General features: G+C 54.1%; 1 protein-coding gene across 1 annotated transcript; it reads right to left on the bottom strand.

Annotated features, from left to right (window-relative positions):
* Window positions 1-3,207: 3,207 nt before the first annotated feature.
* LOC109282717 (zinc finger protein 420-like) lies at window positions 3,208-8,877 on the bottom strand. The gene is made up of 2 exons (XM_059723931.1): window positions 8,748-8,877; window positions 3,208-6,052 (listed from the first exon to the last, which is right to left on the bottom strand). The coding sequence occupies exon 2, from the start codon at window positions 5,791-5,793 to the stop codon at window positions 4,081-4,083; it is 1,713 nt and encodes a 570-aa protein (XP_059579914.1). The 5' UTR covers window positions 5,794-6,052; window positions 8,748-8,877; the 3' UTR covers window positions 3,208-4,080.
* Window positions 8,878-19,740: the final 10,863 nt, after the last annotated feature.

The following is a 19,740-nucleotide window of genomic DNA, read 5'->3' as shown; positions in this document are numbered from 1 at the left end:
TTCTGGCTTGCCTAAAAGACATCATCAGCTCTTTGAAAATCCAGACAGTTTCAGATGCAGTCTGTTGTGACTGAACTCCACAGCTAACTACCCACAATAGGAAGACCAATTACTTTATTACTGGCTCTAATTTTTTTTATTTTTCTTTTTGTTTTACATTGAGCTACCCCTTACCTGTGCATCATTATAAAAGTGGTGTGAACAGCATTAACTGAACCCTTTACAGTTCTGTAAACCTCAATTAAATGCTGCTGAATTTCTCCTTTCCAGATTAAAGTTTTTACATCTTGTGATAGCGCACGTTCACTTGGGATCTTTCTGGTTTTCTGTCAATGAGGCAGCAGCAGAGAAAGATGGACCTAGCAAGAGAAGCAACAGGGTGGCTGGAAAACACTGCAATGCCAAAGCCTCTGCCACTACCAGCTCTTCCTCTGCCTGCACCTGTGCAGCTGTGTCCAGGCTTGGTCACCGACCACGGAGGCTTCCACTGAGGTCTGGTCTGGCTTTGCAGGAACTGCAGCCGGCAGGTCCTTGCCGGGGGCAGCCGGGGTGGGGGCGCAGATGGCTTATGGGGTAAGAGGTACCTCCTGGGGAATTCTCTCGGTAATCAGGTAAAGGCGCTGCAGGAGGAGGCAGATGGGTTCACAAAGACCTCCAGCATTAGGGAACATGGGCCAGCCAGAGATGGTCCTGGAAGACGCAGGTACTCTAGAAGGTGGAAGCTGGCAGCTTGTCACCTCTGGCAACAGGCAATGCTCCTCTTCTATGCCTGCAGCTGCCCAGCTGAAGAACCGGTATGAAGCCCTGGCTTCAGATAAAAAGGAGCCCACTCCAGTGGCCGGGGAGGCCAAGCCCTGCTCTCTCCCTTCCCCTGCCAGGGAAAGAGGATTGAGACCACTACCAAGAGGAAGCAATGGGGGTGACGGTTAGCAACTCCCTCCTGCAGGGCACGGAAACATCCATCTGTCGGCCTGACCTCTGGCTGGGGAGGCCGCTGCCTGCCAGGAGCCCACATCTGAGACATCACAAAAACGCTGTTCAGACTCATCTGGCCCCCTGATTACCATCCCATGCTGCTCATCTATGTTGACAGCAATGATACTGCCAGGGACAACCTTGGGCAGATCAAAAAGGGACTACATGGTTTTGGGCACAAGGGTGAAGGGGACGGGTGTCCAGGTGGTTCTCCTCAATCCTTCCAGTCGAGGCTAAAGGCCCAGCTGAACGCAGACGCATCCCAGAGAGAACACGTGGCTGCGTCGAGAGCATTGCTGGCAGGGCTGCGGCTACTTCAACCTTGGGGCGGTGCTCCACAGGGGCTCTGCTAGGAAGAGAGAGGGCATCCACCTCACGAAGCCAGGGAAGAAGAGCATCTTTGCGTACAGGCTTGCTAACCTAGTGAAGAGAGCTTTAAGCCAGGTTTCACAAGGGGGTGAAGCCCAGGGCTCAGTAAAGAGCCCAGGGACCTGGATAAAATGCCCGGACCCAGCAGTAAGCATCATCGCCACCAGCGCCCTCAAGGATCGCATGGCAACCCACCAGACATGACCGAACCACCTTCCTCAGCAGCTCGCTGGAGGGCGAGTTCAGCAGACAGCGGGGACTTCTCCTTGCTGTGGAGCCAAGCCCACAGTGCACCACTCCTCTTGCCCTCCAGTCTGCCTGTGCCCTGCAGCCCTCAGCACCCTCCTGCTCTCTCCATCCAGGGGAGCTGCCTCCCCACGTCCCACCCCAGCCCCTCTGCCAAAGGCTCAGCTCCCCACTGCTGCCTCTGCTCCTGGCCACGGCCAGCTCAGAGCAATCATGTCCCGCTCCTGTCCCAGGGGAACAGAGTCCTGCAACTGCCTCTGGTGCAAAGGCTGTGCTATGTGGGCCCTTGTCTCTGACATCTGCCCCCAGCATCTGGGCATGGGGTCTGTCGCTCAGGCCCGCCTTCCTTGCTCCCTGACTTCGGGGCAGCCTCAGGCAGCTATCTCAGCAGGAGCCCATGTGTGCAGCCCAGCTACCTGTGTGAACACGCTTCCCTGCCTTCTGCACATGGGAACAGCTCAGGCACTGCCAGGGAGGAAGGTCTCCCTCCCTGCAATCCTCCCTCCCTTCGGAGAGCGGCGGTAGGGCCAGACTCCCAGCAAGGGGCCAGTCCCCTAGGCATGCAGGGGTCCCTTGGGCAGCTGTGCAGCAGTATACGTCCCGAGTATCATCATGAGTCAAATGGCTGTGGCACATTCAGGAAGGCCTCAGTACTCTGAGTGGGAGATTACAATGTGCTGCACTTCACCAGGAGAATATTTTTATACTTCCAGGGGGGAAGGTAGGACCTGTCACCAGCTGCACCGCCTTCACCCCTCCTACTGCACTACACTCACGTAAGGGACTCTACTGCCTCCTGCCCAGGGTTCATTCAACACGGCAGGGTCCTGGCTGCACAGCGGGACAGGGGAGTGAAGCCCTGAGTGGGACCAATTCCTGCTCCTCAGGGTTAGCAACAAGCTCTGTGTAACAGTGAATCCTGTGAAAGAGAAGGGTCTGGGAAGTCAGAGAGATCTGCCCTGGAAAGGCCTGAGGATTCCCGCGGCACAGCTCTGCAGAGGACACAGACACCAACCACAAGGTACCATGTTCAGTTCAGGAGCTTTGCTAGCAAGGCTGTCATGAGAGAATGAGAAGGAGGGAGGGAGGGAGGGAAGAGTGTCCGGGTGACAGTATTTGGATCTTGGGGAGCATTGGATTTGCAGCTGAATAAAAGGCAATAACCCGTGGCTTAGCAGAGCTGCTGACCAGAAGGCAGAATGGTATGGTAAAAGTAACACTGCAAGACACTTAGGCAAGCATTATCCTCACGACAGAGTACTGTTGTACAATATATAGCTCACGGTGTACAAGAAACAAGATGTAGACCTCTAGCTATCATGAGGAGATAAAGCACAAGCAAGACCTTGGAGATGGTGAAGACATCAGCAAGAAACTTCAAGTGACGGAGAGAAGCAGAGGTCAGGGTTTAGGCAAGTGCTCATAGCAAAAAGACATGTAAATGAGTGACATGCAAAGGCAACTGCGTGCCAGTGAAGTAAGCCGTAAACAAAGGCGGAGCTTAAGGTGGGAAGGACTAAGGGTGCAGCGAAGGAGAGACAAAGGTGGGGTAAACGTTAATGAGCATCAACCAAGGTATATAAATATGAAACGAAATCATATTCACTGCAGCTCCCGTTTATTGAAGCTGGCCCGAAGCTGTCTCCACTTGGAATAAAGCAGTTGACAAGCAATTTGTGCATCGATCCACTGCCTCCCTAGTTTGGGGCATTGCGTAGAGTCAGGTCTAACAAACAGCTCAGGGGGTGGCAGTAGCAGCTCCTGGCGGACCCTACTGGGCATGCGCAGGTCTGGGAGAGGGGTGATGTGGGGATGAGGAAAGGCGAGGTCAGGGAGGAGGGTAGGGAATGCTGCCCAGCCAGAAATGCACTGCTCCCTGCAACTCAGGGGCTCATATGCCAGAAGCCCTGGACCAGGAGGAAGGAGAAAGCTGGGAGGCAGCCACGGAAAGTCCCTGGGTGTCATTTCACGCCAGCTGTCTTGGGGAGGGCACCCTACCGTTAAGGCACTTCTTCCCCTGGGAGTACTATTTGCTTTTAGAGAAGGATGGGGTATGCACAGGCTCCAAGGCTGATGCAAGATCATTTCCTCCTCTTCTCCTTGCCCCGCATGGAGGCGGACTTCTACCTGAGGTGTTTCTTCTTAGACTCTCCCCACAATCAATCCTTGTGGGCCAGCCTCTGGGCTCTGGATTCCCACTGTACCCTACAAGGGGCACAGCCTGAACAAAATCTTTCTGCACTCCACCGGCATGGGGGTGCTTGTCCGAATGCAGCACTGGTGGGTGCTGAGCAGGCAGACATCTCCAAGCCCTTCCTGCACTGCTGGCAGAACTAGGGATGCTTCTGGGTGTGCATGTGCTGATTCCAGGAGGGGTGGGAGAGATGGGTGAAGCTTTTCCAATACTCAGGGCACCCATGTAGCTTCTCCCCTGTGTAGATGCACTGGTGTTCGGCACAACCTGGAGGAGTAGGCGAAGCTCTGCCTACACTAAGAGCAATGACGCGGCTTCTCTTCTTTGTGGATGCGCTGGTGCTGGGCTAGGTAGGAGGATCGCGCAAAGCTCTTCCCACACACAGAGCACTGATATGGTTTCTCCTCTGTGTGGATGCGCTTGTGCTTGGCAAGATAGGAGGAATGAATGAAGCTCTTCCCACACTCGGAGCACTGATATGGCTTCTCTCCTGTGTGGATACGCTTGTGCACGGTCAAGGACGAGGACGAGGTGAAACTCTTCCCACATTCAGAGCACTGATGTGGCTTCTTTCTCGTGTGGATCAGCTGATGCTGGACCAGGCTGTAGGATGAGGTGAAATTCTTCCCAAACACAGAGCACTGATGTGGCTTCTCCCCTATGTGGATCAGCTGATGCCGGACCAGGGCAGACCAGGTGAAACTCTTCCCACACACAGAGCACTGATGTGGCTTCTCCCCTGTGTGGATGCGCTGGTGCTTGGTCAGGGAGGAGGATTGGGTGAAGCTCTTCCCACACACAGAGCAGTGATGTGGCTTCTCCCCCGTGTGCATGCGCTGGTGCTTGGTCAGGGAGGAGGATTGAGTGAAGCTCTTCCCACACACAGAGCAGTGATGTGGCTTCTCCCCTGTGTGGACCAGCTGATGCCGGACCAGCTCGGAGGACAAGGTGAAACTCTTCCCACACACAGAGCACTGATGTGGCTTCTCCCGCTCGTGGATCAGCTGATGCCGGACCAGGTTGGAGGACCAGGTGAAACTCTTCCCACATACAGAGCACTGATGTGGCTTCTCCCCTGTGCAGATGCCCTGGTGCTGGGTCAACTTGGCATAATGGGTGAAGTGCTTCCCACACTCAGAGGACTGATGTGGCTTCTCTGCCTCGTGGATCAGCTGATGCCGGGCCAGGTAGGAGGACCAGGTGAAACTCTTCCCACACACAGAGCACTTATGTGGCTTCTCCCCGGTGCAGATGCCCTGGTGCTGGGTCAGGTTGCCATAATGGGTGAAGTGCTTCCCACACTCAGAGGACTGACGTGGCTTCGCCTGCTCGTGGATCAGTTGATGCAGGGCCAGGTGGGAGGGGTAGGTGAAACTCTTCCCACACACAGAGCAGCGATGTGGCTTCTCCCCAGTGTGGATGCGCTGGTGCACATTCAGGGAGGAGGATTGGGTGAAGCTCTTCCCACACACAGAGCAGTGATGTGGCTTCTCCCCAGTGTGGATGCGCTGGTGCACATTCAGGTTGCAGGATTGGGCGAAGCTCATCCCACATTCAGAGCACTTATGTGGCTTCTCCCCCGTGTGGGTAAGCTGGTGTCGAGCCAGTTTGGACAAGCAGATGAAGCTCTTCCCACACAGAGAGCAAGGATGACGCTTCTCCCTTGCGTGCATGCACCTGTGCCTGGCTAGACTGGAGGGCTGCCTGAAGCTCTTCCCACACCTTGTGCAGCCGTGTGGCTGCTCCCTCCTCTGCACAGAGAGGCTGGTCAAGCTCTTCCCACACGTGGCACGTACATGGGGCTTCTCCCCAGCATGCTTTATCTTGTGCAGAGCCAGGCGCAAGGGGCAGCTAAAACTTTTCCTGCACTCAGGGCAGGAGTGGTCTCTCCCCCTGCGCTTGGTGGTGGGCTCCTGCTTCCCTCTGAGGCCCCCCACACTGCCTTGGTTTGCATGCAGTGTCTCTCTCCAGTGGACCTTTCCTTTCTGCCTCTTCTGGTGTCTCAGCATGACATATTCATCCCTGCACCTTGGGCTGTTTCGGGCTTCTTTCCCTTCTTCACTCCAATGCCCAACTACAGATGGGACCTCGTTCGCTGCTACATTCTCCTGCTTTGGGGCATCCCGTGACCCTTGTGCCACTGGTCCTTCGCTGGTCTCAGGGAATCCACCTCACCCATACTCCCCAGGGAAGCCCATGGTGGCTCCAGCTTTCCCGGCCCTTCCACAGGACCCTGCTCCTCGGTTCTGCTCAGCAACCAGGCATGTCCTGCATGGGAGGAAGAAACACCAGATTAGTCCCTGCCCTGCTGCCAAGGGGCAAGCACTCCTACTCCTTCTGCTGGGATGGGCCTCAGAGCAGGACTGGACCTTGGCACTTGTGTTTCCTCAAGAAAACTAGGTGTTTTTGCCAAAATCCCAAGTGACAGTGGTGCGGAGTGCCAGGTCCCTGTGCCAGTCTCATCTTCTCTACTCGGTGGAGTTAGGAGTCAGATTCTCAAGCTTTCTGGCCCAGCTCTCAGCCCCATCCCCCTAGTCCCTCCTGCAAGAAAAACGTGGGACATGTGCGTTTTGACTGTACCCGAATGGCTTCATGTTTTAAGAGGCAGAGGATGAGACCAGAGGGATCTGCTCAAAGGAAAAATGAGGCTTTCAAAGGGCTGCTGTATCCCACAGCACTGGTGGGTCCAGGGGCGGATGGTGCTGAGCCCTCCACCTGACTGGGCTGACACGCTCCACATGCCCCAGTGCTTTGGTGAGACCCATCTGCAATGCTTGTCCTTGATCTCTGGCAGTCCTGAAAGCAGCATCTGGTACAAGGGTGAACAGCCTCGGGGTGCATGTCCAGGACTTGTCACCAGTCAGGAGCATGTGCTGAGCACTGCCTTACACAGCTTGGTAGCAAAACCCATCACGTTTCATGCATTATCCCTCCAAGAAATGTTCTGGGAGTGGAGAATTGAGAGCAGTGATCTGCTTCCTACCTGTTTCAGGGGCAATGTCTGGTGCAGGGAATGAGCCCATGGAGCTTTCCTCTGCTAATGAATCCCAGGCAGCCTCCACATCACAGACAGCTGCACTGGGACAAAGGCCTTGGCACGAACCCGCACACGGACTCTGGGCTGAGCCTCAGGCTTCGTGACACTCGGGGCCCCAGAGAGGAAACATCACAAGGGGAGAATCTGGTGCAAGCAGTGGGGGGTTCACTTCCCCCCACAACATGTCATCTTCTGAATCCCACCCACCCCACCCACCCACTTCATGCAGCCTGAGACCAGGGTTACACACGTCCCGTGCTCCAGGTCAACCAGACCAGGAGACACCAGGGACAGCCCCAGCCTCTCTCTTGTCCAACAAGAATGGCTGGGGGTGAAAAAGCCCAGAAGTGAGAGGCTGTGCCCATGAGGGGTGAAGATAACCAGGGCAGAAGAACCGAAAGATTAGTCCTGTCTAAGTCCTCAAAACTACACTCTCCTAGGACTAGTTAGTGCGGTGGAGCTACTTGCGGCAGGGCAGTCTCTACGAAATGCCACGTTGCCATCCCTCAAAAAGGTGAGTGCAGAGTGCCTGAAAACCTTGGCTTCCACTGCCTTGTGGGTTACTCTTGGTTGGGAATCAGATAGGGGGAGCCTGCCCCAAAAGAAAACCCCTGGTGAAAGCCAAGGAAGGAAAGTGTGTGGCAGGGTACACCTTGCAGCAACTGTCACTTGAAGCAGAAAAGATTGCTAACAAAGCAGCCTCTCAAGCTGCAAAGACAGGAATCTGTGAAGGAGCTCCAGCAGGGCCAGGGCCAGTCACAGTGTCAAAAATGATCCAATGACAGGAACAAACTTAAAGGGGGCTAAGCCCTTCCCTTTTCTGTCTGTGTTTTCCAGGATGTGGACCAGCAGTGAATCATCACGAAGTTCACTTGGTACAAAGAAGAGTTGAGCTTCACTGCGTTCTGCAGTCATTGTCTTGTTTGCGCGGCTGTGTTTGTGTACCGTTATTGCTGTAAGTGGCTGTGGTGTTAACTATGCTAGACAAGGAAATGTAAGCACAACTTCTGGATGGGTTCTGGAATATCTGCAAAGTGGCTACAGAAAATGGTACCCCCCTGGAGCATGGCCTCCTGGGCCTCAAACATATCAGTCATGCCAAAGATCGAGAAGAGCGGATTGACTGATTTTTTGTATTCTCATCCTTTTCTTGGTTTCCTTTTGACCCTAATCTACAATGGCACAAGCAATACACTTGAACCAACAAGGAAAGCATTGCCCACTGTATAAAAGGGGCAGAATTCCCAAAAAAAGTCTGGTCCCAAAAAGCTCTGACCATGGGATGTTCCTCTGATCTAAAAAGCCATCTTAAATATCAAAGAAAACCGTCAACTTCAGTACTGGAAGAGCTTAAAAAACTAACCCATAATTATCACTGATGAAAAACTGTTTGGCTGGTAAGGAACTTCAGGATTAGACAATTTGGCATGAGGAAGTTATTAAAGTAATGGACAAACAAAGGAAGAGGGTGCTGTGTGCATGCTCTTACTCTGGGGAGTTGGGGGCGGTCGTGCATTTCTACGTGAACAGTGGGAAAGCCAGAAACAAGCATCTCCCACGCCCGGCAGAGGTCATGATGCCAGCACCACCAAAAACCACTGCTGTAATGTCTAAAGCAGCCATGTGTCAGGTTGTATTGCAGGGAGGAACTTGTAATAATTACTATTAAAGGTAACTTGATATTAAATGAGACAAGAGGCCATGTCTATTCTTGGGGGTCTTTGGCAAAAAGACTAAGAGTTTCCACAGTTTGAATTTCACGGGGTGGAACAACACCCGTCTGCACACATGACAGCACAAGCTATTTGAGGTCAGCACCCTGAAATGGCAGCACAGGGCAGGTCTGCAGTTTCCAGGCTCCCTTTTACCCTGGGCATGGTGAATTTGTGAGAGGGGAGTCCGGTGGAGGGGACAGCCACAACTCACCTGGCAGCAAGTCCTCCGACCTCGAGATTGCCCCACGGTCCTCATCACCACAGACCCAGAGTTCGACCTGTCCTCCCTGGATGCGGCAGATCAGTTCAGGGGCAGGGCCTCGATATCCTGTTTGGGCAGTGGTTAGAGAGTTTAACCATTGGTACTAAATGCAGAACAAGCAACTGAAATTTGGGGAATGGAGCCAATGAACTCAAGGATTAGACTAAGGACTTGAAGGACAAGGGAAGACGGACATTTAGGATGAAAGGGAAGGCATAGCAGGGGGAAGAGGATGGTCCTTTTCAACCAGGTATTGGACATGTGGTCATAGGAAGCAAACACCAGTGCAATTCCAGGCAAATGAGTGGAAATGAGTTTGGACAGGACACACTAGGCAAGAGAGGGAGGAAATCAGAATAACTGCATAAGGAACAGCTGTTAGTGCATTTTTAGGCACAATCAATGGCAAATGATATGGTCATGGTGAGAAGGCAAAGGGAAATCCTGTTATCAAGGAGGAAGACTCCAGGGAAGGTGGCTGGATCAATTGGAGGAGGAATATATACAAGTATGAGATGTGAGAGGTCTCATCATGGACAGAGCAGTGGGGAGCAAAGGGATTTAAGCCACCGGCCAAAAGTTCATAGTTTCATAGTTGGTAGGGTTGGCAGGGACCTGAGTACATCATCACGTCCGACCCCCTGCCACATGCAAGAATGAATGCTGGAGTCAAACGACCCCAGCTGGGTGATTATCCAGCCTCCTTTAGAAGATCCCCAGGGTCAGGGCGAGCACCACTTTCCTTTGAAGTTGGTTCCAGCTCCAAGGCGCCCTGGCAGTGAAGTAGCACCTCCTGATGTCTAGCCTGAATCTACTCTCAGTCAACTTATGGCCGTTATTCCTCGTTACTCCCTGTAGTGCTCGGGGGGAACAGGGACTCTCCCATTGTCTCCGGGTCCCCTTTCCTCAGTCTGTAGACAGCCATTAGATCCCCCTTCAGCCTTCTCTTGTGGAGGCTGAACAGGTTCAGGTCTCATCGACTCTCCTTGTAGGGTCTGCCCTGCTGCCCCCGATCATGCGCGTGGACTCATTGGGACCCTCTCCATATCATCCAGACCCCTCTTGAAGTGTGGCACCCAGAACTAGATGCAATACTCCAACTGTGGCCTGACCAATCTCGCACAGATGGGGAGGATCACCTCCTTGGCCCTGCTCGAGATATATCTGTGCATGCATGAGAAGGTGCAGTTAGCCTCCCTGACTGAGTCCCCACATTGGTGGCCTATATTCATTTGGGCATCAATAATGACTCCAAAATCCTTTTCTGCCTCTGCACTGACGAGAAGGGAGTTCCCAGCCTGTAGGTATGATGCTGGTTCTTCCTCCCTACATGCAGCACCTTGCACTTGTCAGTATTGAATCCCATCCTGCTCTCATCCACCCACCCCTGTAACCTGTCTAGATCTAGTTGCAGCCTGTCACTCTACTCCAGCGTGCCCACTTCTCCCCACATATTAGCATCATCCACGAAGTTGAACAACGTTCTTTTCACCCCCGTCCAAGTCGGTGATGAAGATGTTGAACAGTGCGGGTCCGAGGACCGAGCCCTGGGGGACCCCACTGCCCACATCTCTCCAGGTCCATAACGACCCGTCCACCTCCACTCTCTGTGTGCAGCTCTCCAGCCAACGAGTGACCCATCTGACTGTGTAGGCATCAACACCACAGTCACCTAATTTCTTAATGAGAATGGGGTGTTAAAACCAGGGAGAAGACAACACTAATTCAGAGCACACATGGCTCCAGGGCAAAGCAAGAGCCAGAGATTTACCCAGGAAAATGAGGGCTTGGTAGTTCCTCAGCATCTGGTCCCGGTAAAGCCCCTTGTCTTCCTCTTCCAGCAGCTCCCACTCCTCCCGTGTGAAATGCACTGCCACGTCCTCGAACACCTCCCGGAGCTGCAGGCACAAGCGTTACAGCATCAGTGTCTAATGCCTCGCTGCCCCCACAGCCCTGTCTGCACTTACTGCGCACTACTGCGCTTTGCACACTTAGCCAGGACAGCCAGGGGTACGCTACTCTGCTGACACGGCATGCAGGGATCCTGGTATTCTCTGTTTAAAAACTGCAAATTCTCTCATAAAAAAAAACAAAAAACACCAATTGCTCCAAATGCATAGCCCCCCCACTGCTGCGATGGCCTGTGAGCAGGGAGTCAATGAGCAGGGACTGCCAACAGGAGCCATTTCCAAGCATTTTGCAGGCAGGAGTGCAAGCCCCTGCAAAGACGCGCCAGCGTTTGCACCGGCATTGGCACAAGGCGGGCAAGCAGAAGCCAAGTCCGATTCTTTGGCAGGGGACACAGGAAGACAAGTCACTCTACATTAATGGTAAGGCCGTGATGGGCTGCCAGGGACCCGGCCCCAGGGATGCTGCCTGCCCGGGGCTCCTCTGAGTCCTCCACCCACACAGAGCCCGCATGCAGGTTAAGCCACCCTCCCCCCGTCTGTGGGGGCTGCCTGGCAGGGCCTCTGTGGGCTGTGGGGGAAGTGGGGAGCGGGAGTTCCCTTGCCTGTCCCACGTGTGCCCACCTTCGGGCCCTGGAGGGGCAGATGAGGGAGCTCCAGGCGGAGCTCAACGGGCTGAGGGGAATCAGAGCTGCCGAGGACAAAATTCACGGGTATTTCTGTTCTCTGCAGGGTCAAGTACCTAGTGGAGAGGCACCCCGGGAGGGATCCAACCCAGCAGTATCACGGACCATTACCACCAGGGCCAGGGCTACTTGTGCTCCCGCAGTGTCGACCCACGCAGTACACCTGGGGAAAAGGTACGAGGCCCTGGCAGCATGGGAGGAGGAGGCAGGGGAGGTTGACTCCAGAGCAGCCGATGTGGCTCCACACACGGCGCAGACTCAGCGATGCCGGAACACCCACAGGAAGAGACGCCGGGTCCTCGTCTGGGCAACTCCCTCCTGAGCAGAACCGAGTGACCCACCTGTCGCCCGGATCCCATGGCACGTGCGATTTGCTGCTTGCCTGGATTCAGGACATCATGGCCATGATCCCAGACCTCATCCGGCCCTGTGATCACTCCCCCTTCGTCCTCATCCATGTGAACATGCATGACGCGGCCGGGAGTTGTCCGGACCGCGTCATGAAAAACTACAAGGCTCTGGGCGACAAGCTTAGGGACACAGGAGCACAGGTGGTTTTCTCATCTGTTCTTCTGGTGAGCAGACATGGAAGCTGCCACGAGGCTTGCACTGGAGAGGTGAACCGGCAGCTTCGGAGCTGGTGTTACTGGGCAGCTTTGGATTCCTCGACCATGGCTTGCGCTTCCACACAGGAGAAATATTAGGGCAGAGCAGGCTAAATCTCTCCCTGACAGGTAAGCATGCATTTCTCTTCCAGGTTGACTGATCTTGTACAGCGAGCTTTAAACCTAGGTTCGTCGGTGGATGCGGATGCAGAGGTACAGGAGGACACTTCGACATCAAGGCAGAGGAACACCGTTCTCAACACAGCGGCTGAAAGGGATCTTGCAGTCAGAATTGATTCCAGGATGGACATGAGCCGCAAACGCGTGGAAGCAGTCAGTAAGGCTAACCGCACCTTGTTGTGCATCCACAGATGCATCTCAAGCAGGTCCAGGGAGATGATCCCTCCCCCTCTATGCAGCGCTGGTCAGGCCACAGATGGAGTACTGCGTCCAGTTCTGGGCGCCGCACTTCGAGGAGGGATGTGGTTAACCTTGAAAGGGTCCAGAGGAGGGCCACTCGCATGATCAGGGGGAGCAGGGCAGGCCCTACTAAGACAGACTAAAGCTCCTTAATCTATTGCTGGCCACCCCATGGATTGCAGGTTCCCGATGTTCTCCTTCTTCAGGCTGGGCTGTCCTTGTGGGTGCCACATGGTTTGGTGGTCCACGGCTTCCCCCGCCCTCATCTTCCCCTCCCCCCGACAAGGCTAGTTTAAAGCCCGCCAGAGGAGATCCGCCAACCTAGAACACACGCTTACCTTTGGGGGACAGGTGAAGCCCATCCCACAGCTAAGCATGTGTTCTCTTCTAGGTTGGCAGATCTCCTCCGGCAGGCTTTCAACTAGCCTCACTGGGGGGAGGGGAAGATGAGGGTGGGGGAAGTCATGGACCACCAAACCATGTGGCACCCACAAGGAGAGCCCAGCCTGAAGAAGGAGAACATCAGGAACCTGCAAGCCATGGGACGGCCAGCACTACAGCACAGGTAAGCAATAAGGGGCCCTTTGGGCATCAGAGCCAGGAGGCAAAAAGGCACCAGTCACAGGCTCAAGTGCCTATACACTAATGCTAGGAGCATGGGGAGCAAGCAGGATGAACTAGCGCTCCTGCTTGCACAAAACACCTACGACTTAGTAGGGCTAACAGAAACCTGGTGGGATTCGTCCCACGACTGGGCGGTACATATTGAGGGTTACAGGCTGTACAAAGGACAGGGTGGGGAAGAGAGGAGGAGGAGTTGTGCTCTATGTCAATGAGCGATATACATCGACCCTCATCAAGACGGAATCGAAGGAGAAGAAAGTAGAACGATTGTGGGTTAGGTTACATGGGGGGCAAGGAGAAAGGGATTTGGTGGTAGGGGTCTGCTACAGACCCCCACACCAAGGGGTAGAACTAGATGTGGGGCTCCTGAGGCAGCTCTCAGAGACCATAAACACTAGGGAGCTGGTAGTCATGGGGGACCTAAACTACCCAGACATCTGCTGGGAGACGCAGACGGCAAAGTCCCACCGTTCACACAGGCTCCTATCCTGCGTACAGGACCTCCACCTGACACAGGAGGTACACGGTCCCACCAGGGGGAATGCCTTCCTGGACCTGGTATTGGCAATGGGGGATGACATGGTAGGGGACCTACAGACTGGTAGTCACCTGGGGGACAGTGATCAACAAATAATAGAATTCATCATAAGACGTCGAGTGGTAAGGTAACTAGTAGGGTGAAAGTGCTAGACTTTAGGAAAGCTGATTTCAATGAACTCAGGCGATTAGTCAAGGACGCACTGCAGAGTAGGAGTTTTGAAGAGATGGGAGCCCAGGAAGGGTGGCTGTGCCTTAAGGAAATGATCCTTCGGGCACAGAGGGAGACGATCCCGAAGCGAGGAAAAAGAGGGAAAGGGGCCAGGAGGCTTCCTTGGCTGACCAGAGAAATCCAGGGCATCCTGCGGACTAAAAGGGGAGCATATAAAAAGTGGAAACGGGGAGAGATTACCAAAGAGGAGTATACCTCCTCTGCCCGCGCTTGTAGGGAGGCAGTTAGACGGGACAAAGCTATCATGGAGCTGAGGATGGCATCCCAAGATAAAGATAACAAAAAATTGTTTTTTAGATATATAGGGAGTAAAAGGAAGTCCCAGGGAGGAATAGGACCCCTGCTAAATGGGCAGAAGCAATTGGTGACGGACAGGGGGGACAAGGCTGACCTCCTCAATGAGTTCTTTGCCTCAGTGTTCCTAAGTGAGGGGCACGACAAGGATCTCACTGGGGTTGTAGAGAGGCAGCAGCAAGGCGCCAGACTGCCATGCGTAGACCCTGAGATGCTTGGTGGCACGGAAGTGGAAAGGGATCTTGGAGTCCCAGTGGACTCCAAGATGAACATGAGTCGGCAGTGTGACGAAGCCATCAGAAAAGCCAATGGCACTTTATCGTGCATCAGCAGATGCATGACGAGCAGATCCAAGGAGGTGATACTTCCCCCCTCTATCGGGCGCCAGTCACACTGCAGTTGGAGTACTGCGTGCAATGTTGGACGCCGCACTTCAAGAGAGACGTGCATAACCTGGAGAGGGTCCAGAGAAGGGCCACTCGTATGGTTAAGGGCTTGCAGGCCAAGACCTACGAGGAGAGACTGGGGCACCTGGACCTTTCCAGCCTCCGCAAGAGAAGGTTGAGAGGCGATCTTGTGGCTGCCTATAAGTTCATCACGGGGGCACAGAAGGTGAATAAAACCTCACCAATTCCCAAGGCGCCCCCGGGGGTTACAAGAAATAATGGCCACATTATCTAGCAGAGAGCAGATTTAGACTGGACATTAGGAAGAACTTCTTCACCGTCAGAGTGGCCAAGGTCTGGAACAGGCTCCCAAGGGAGGTGGTGCTCTCCCCTACCCTGGAGGTCTTCAAGGAGGAGGTTGAACAGTTGTCTGGCTGGGGTATTGTGTTCCCAGCACTCGTTTCTGCCCAGGCCAGGAGGTCGGACTTGACGATCTATTCAGGTCCCTTCCGACCTTAGATACTATGAAACTTTTTCATCTAGAAAATGAATAGGATGAACAGACTGGGGCTGAAATATCACATCTCTTGTTGAGAGAGAGAGAGAGGTGTAGTAAATGCCAATTCTTCAATGAATGGAGAACAGTTACTTAGTCGTAGCCACTCCATGAAAGAGGTAAGGAAAATGTTAGTGCAGCAAGAATCAAAAGGACAACCAACATGAGTGATAACCAGCAGGTTTTTAGAAGCGGGCAAAAATCCTCTAACATTTTCAAGATAACTGCAGAAAAAAAACAGAAATCTCTTTGGTCTGTGCTCAGCTAAAAAAAGCATTTGTGCACCCTCTGGAGGAAACAGAGGGAAAAGAAAGCACCAGGAAAGCAAACCAACCCAGGAAGAGGTAAGTTCCTCAACCTTGCACACAAGACACAACAAGCCCCGGTAATACAGATATTCTGGAAAGGAAAATTGGTTTTCACTACGCCCTGCACCAAGGAGGACTACAGGAGGAGGACAAGAAAACCTGTGAGAATGGGAGAGCGAGCTTGAGAGCACACATCTCAAAGGAAATAGAGTAGAGCCACAGTCTCTGATCTCTGGAGATGAGGATGACAGGAAGGACGGGGAAAGAAGCGTCCAGTGATTCCTTGCTACAGGTACCAGGGCTCCATCACGTGTATGTAGGTCACTAGGAAGGAGTCAAGGAAATGCATAATCCATGTCATGTAGAAGAAAAGACTACAACATCCAATAACTCCAGGGGGTCCTACCCAGAGGAAGAGAAAGGGGATTTAGAGAGCACTGAACTGAGCACGCTCAGATTGTTGAATGGGATTGAACAGGAGACACTACAAAACCGGGCGAAAAATCACAATAATTCTCCAAGGACCGTCTGTGAATGAATTTGTAGGCGGTGATGGAGAAGATGTGCACAGGCTGAGAAGGCAAAGGGGGATCATTCGCCAAGAAGGAGCTGAATGTCAGTACCAGGAGCTACAGGAATGGCGAAGACTCCAGTGAAGGCGACTGGATCACAGGAGGGAGCAGATTTCAACATGAAATGCCAGAGACATCAGATCACTGACAGAGCAGTCAGGAGGAAGAGTATTTAAGACACCTGCCAAAAGCTTATGAGAATGAGATGCTTGAAAACCAGGGAGAAGACAACACTACTTCAGAGCTCACATGGCTGCAGGGAGAGGCAAGAACCAGAGCTTTACCCAGGGAAAGGAGGGCTTTTAGTTCCTCAGCATCTGGTCCCGGTAAAGCCCCTTGTCCTCCTCTTCCAGCAGCTCCCACTCCTCCCGTGTGAAGTACACTGCCACGTCCTCAAACACCTCCAAGAGCTGCAGGTGCAAGCGTTACAGCATCAATGTCTCCTGTCCCCGCTGCCCTGTCTGCACTCAATCTACTACAAGCATTTGCACCTTAGCCATGGATGCAGCTGTGGACATAGGAGCTCGTGTGTCGGCCTCAGCCCAGCTCAACACGCTCCATTTCCTCGGCCCTTGGAGGCAGCCCAGGCAGCACATTTAGAGGCAGGGAGCCCAGCTCCAGGGACTCTGACCAGGCCTTCCCGTGCCAGCATCCCTGGCTCTCTGCACCCGGGAGTGCGCGCCTGTTAATGCAGCTTGGGGGGGTTGCAACTGTCACCAGAGACGTCTCACTCTTCAGGTCTCTCTGCTCCCCAAAATCTTGACAGCACCCCTGGCTCCTCCTGGGCTCTTCCCCAGCTGCACTCCCACCCCCACCTCCAGCTGGTGCCCTCCATGCTCTGCCCCTGCTTCGCCGGCCTGCCCTGGCCCTCCTGCAGCTGGCCCGGCCCAGGTGTCAGGGAGCCGCTCTGTCCCCGTCTCCCTGGGGAGGGTCTCTGCGGCTCCAGGTTTACAGGCCCTTTCTCTGGAGGCTGCTGATCCGCTCTGCTCAGGGTCCCAGCACCTGCGGGTGGGAAGAGAGTGCACAGGTGAGCCCTGGGGTGGTGGCAGGAGGAAAGCCCTGCTCGTCCCCTGCACTGGCCTGGGGCGAAGGGAGCTGGAGGCTGCAGTGTGTGGAAGAGGGGGGAGAAAGGAGACTTATGATCCCACAGCTCTCGCTAACAGACCTTCACAGGCACGAGGATGGAGATGAGCCCCAAGCACTGTCCCAGTGCAGGTGGTGATCACAGCGCCGTATCCGAGCCGGCAGGGACATCGCTCCTCGGGAAGAAGCTGCCGTGATGTTGGTGCTGTGTCACATCCACATTTTCAGGGGGCAAAGAGGGGAAATGCACAGTACAGTCATGTGAAATGCTTCCAGGGGCACTGGGAGAACAACAGCCATGGATCTGTTGGAGCACGGACCCACTGAGCAGCTCTGGCAGAGATCTGTGCACTGAGGGATGGGGCCTCCTGCCTCTGGCAACAGGAAACCCACCGCTCCTCACCTTGCCTGGGGAAGGGTGTGGATCTGGGGCACCCACCTGGGGACCCTCCACGTGCTGACAGCTCCCAGGTCTCCCCTGTCCCGGGGGATCTGCACCAGAACGGAGGTCTGGGTGAACTGCACCTGGACCACCTCAAAGTCACTAGGCAATTTCACATCCCCATCACCTGCACCAGCCTCAGCCCAAGGGTGACAAGGAGGCCTGCACCGGCCTCGTATTGATTGATATTATTACAACACGGATCTTTAGCACAACAATGAGATCACCGACTGTGACCATGGCAGCACAGCAAGAGCCAACAGCCTTAAAGCGTCTGTGTGCAGGGAGCTGCACACCGGCAGCGAGGAACATCCACCACTTCAACCACCCAGACAGGCCACAGCCCTGTCCCACCTGCGCCACGGGGCTTTTTCATCTTGTGGCCCCGTCCCGGGCAGCAGCCAGCATTAGAGCCTCTCCCCCCGAGCACAGAACAGCCACTCAGGCACCCAGACCCATGCCCAGGCCTGTCTCCAATAACTCCCTTGTCCCTGGCTCCTTGGGCTCATTCAAGAGCCACCAGCTACTGTCTGCTCTGCTCCGCTCGCTGTCCCTCCTTGCAACACTTGTTTGGAGCCTGCGACCCCACTCCCAGCCCTGCTTTCTTTTTAGTTATCCCTGAAAATCAACTGACCTAAACCCACTGAACAACAGTAATAAGACGGGGGGGTGTGGGGAGGTAACTGCTACTCTTCGGGTGTCAAGCCCATGTTAAGCTGATACATCAATGAAAGATTTTTTCACAAGATGAAAAAGCCTGCCTGTACACTAATGCCAGGAGCTTGGGGAATAACCAGGAGGAGCTCATCCTCCTGCTCAGCACAAACAATTACGATGTCATAGGGATAATGGAGACCTGGTGGGACTCCACCCATGACTGGACCACGGGGATAGATGGCTATGCCCTGTACAGGAGGGATCGTGTAGAGAAGAGGGGCGGGGCTGTAGCTCTCTATGTTAAGGAAAGCTATGCGTCCCTGCAAGCCGATATTGGCGACCAGGGTGGACGGCTGGAGACCCTCTGGGTTACAATCCGTGGGGAACACGGCACAGGGGACACAATGGTGGGAGTTTATTACAGACCTCCCACCCAAAGTCCTGAGCTTGACCAGGAGTTTGCCCAGGATCTGGCTGAGGCAGCTTGCTCCAGGACCATGGTTGTCACGGGTGACTTCAATTACCCAGACATCTCATGGGAGGATCGCTCAGCAAAATCTGAGCGGTTGCAAAGCTTCCTCTCATGCGTGGATGACCTCTACCTGACTCAAGAAGTCTATGGGCCAACGAGAGGCAAAGCGCTGCTCGACCTGGTACTGGCTACTGGGGATGACCTAGTCGGCGACCTAGTGATCGATGGGAAGCTGGGTGACAGCGACCACGAGCTGATCACCTTCACCATCCGCCGTAAAGCTGGCAAGTCAGTCAGCAACACGCAAGTCCTTGACTTCAGGAAAGCCGACTTTGACAAGCTCAGGAGGCTTGTCAGTGAGGCCCTAAGGGACTGTGACCACAGGGAGAGGGGAGTTCAAGACGAGTGGTTGCTCATCAAGGGAGCGATCCTCAATGCACAAACTAAGTCTATTCCATCTCGGAGGAAAGGCAGCAAGAGGGCACAGCAGCCCCCCTGGCTCTCCAGGGACCTAGCAGACCTCCTGAGGCTAAAAAGAAAGGCCTACAAAGGATGGAGGATGGGAGTCACCTCCAAGGAGGATTATTCTGCACTGGTCCCGTCCTGTAGGGAGCAGACCAGGAAAGCCAAGGCTGCAACTGAACTCCAGCTAGCTTTGAGCATCAAGGACAATAAAAAGTCCTTTTTCAGGTATGTGGGGAGCTGGAGGAAAAGCAGGGGCAACACTGGACCCCTGCTGAACCAGATACGGCAACTGACAACTGACGCCCAGGAAAAAGCCAACCTATTAAATAGGTACTTTGCGTCGGTCTTTCATCAGCCCCATGGGACGCCCATGCCCGCTACAGGGACGGAAAGTCCGGGTGAGGGTGATCCCCTGCCCTTCATTGATGCTGACTTTGTGAAGGAACATCTTGAGAAGCTGGATACCTTCAAGTCAGCCAGCCCTGACAATCTTCACCCCAGGGTACTCAAGGAGCTGGCGAGCATCATAGCCCAGCCTCTAGCGCGGATCTTTGAAAACTCTTGGCGCTCTGGTGTAGTGCCCGAAGACTGGAAGAAGGCCAATGTGGTTCCTATCTTCAAGAAAGGGAGGAAAGTGGATCCGGCTAACTATAGGCCCATCAGCCTGACTTCTATCCCAGGGAAGACCTTAGAAAA

The sequence above is a fragment of the Alligator mississippiensis genome, chromosome 1, assembly GCF_030867095.1.
Source record: "Alligator mississippiensis isolate rAllMis1 chromosome 1, rAllMis1, whole genome shotgun sequence".
NCBI classification, from domain to species: Eukaryota; Metazoa; Chordata; order Crocodylia; family Alligatoridae; genus Alligator; species Alligator mississippiensis.
This window is presented reverse-complemented; position numbering and strand designations above follow the sequence as displayed.

Excerpts from the sequence above, each read along its gene's own strand:
- LOC109282717 (XM_059723931.1), bottom strand. The coding sequence starts at position 5,793 with ATGCTGAGACACCAGAAGAGGCAGAAAGGAAAGGTCCACTGGAGAGAG.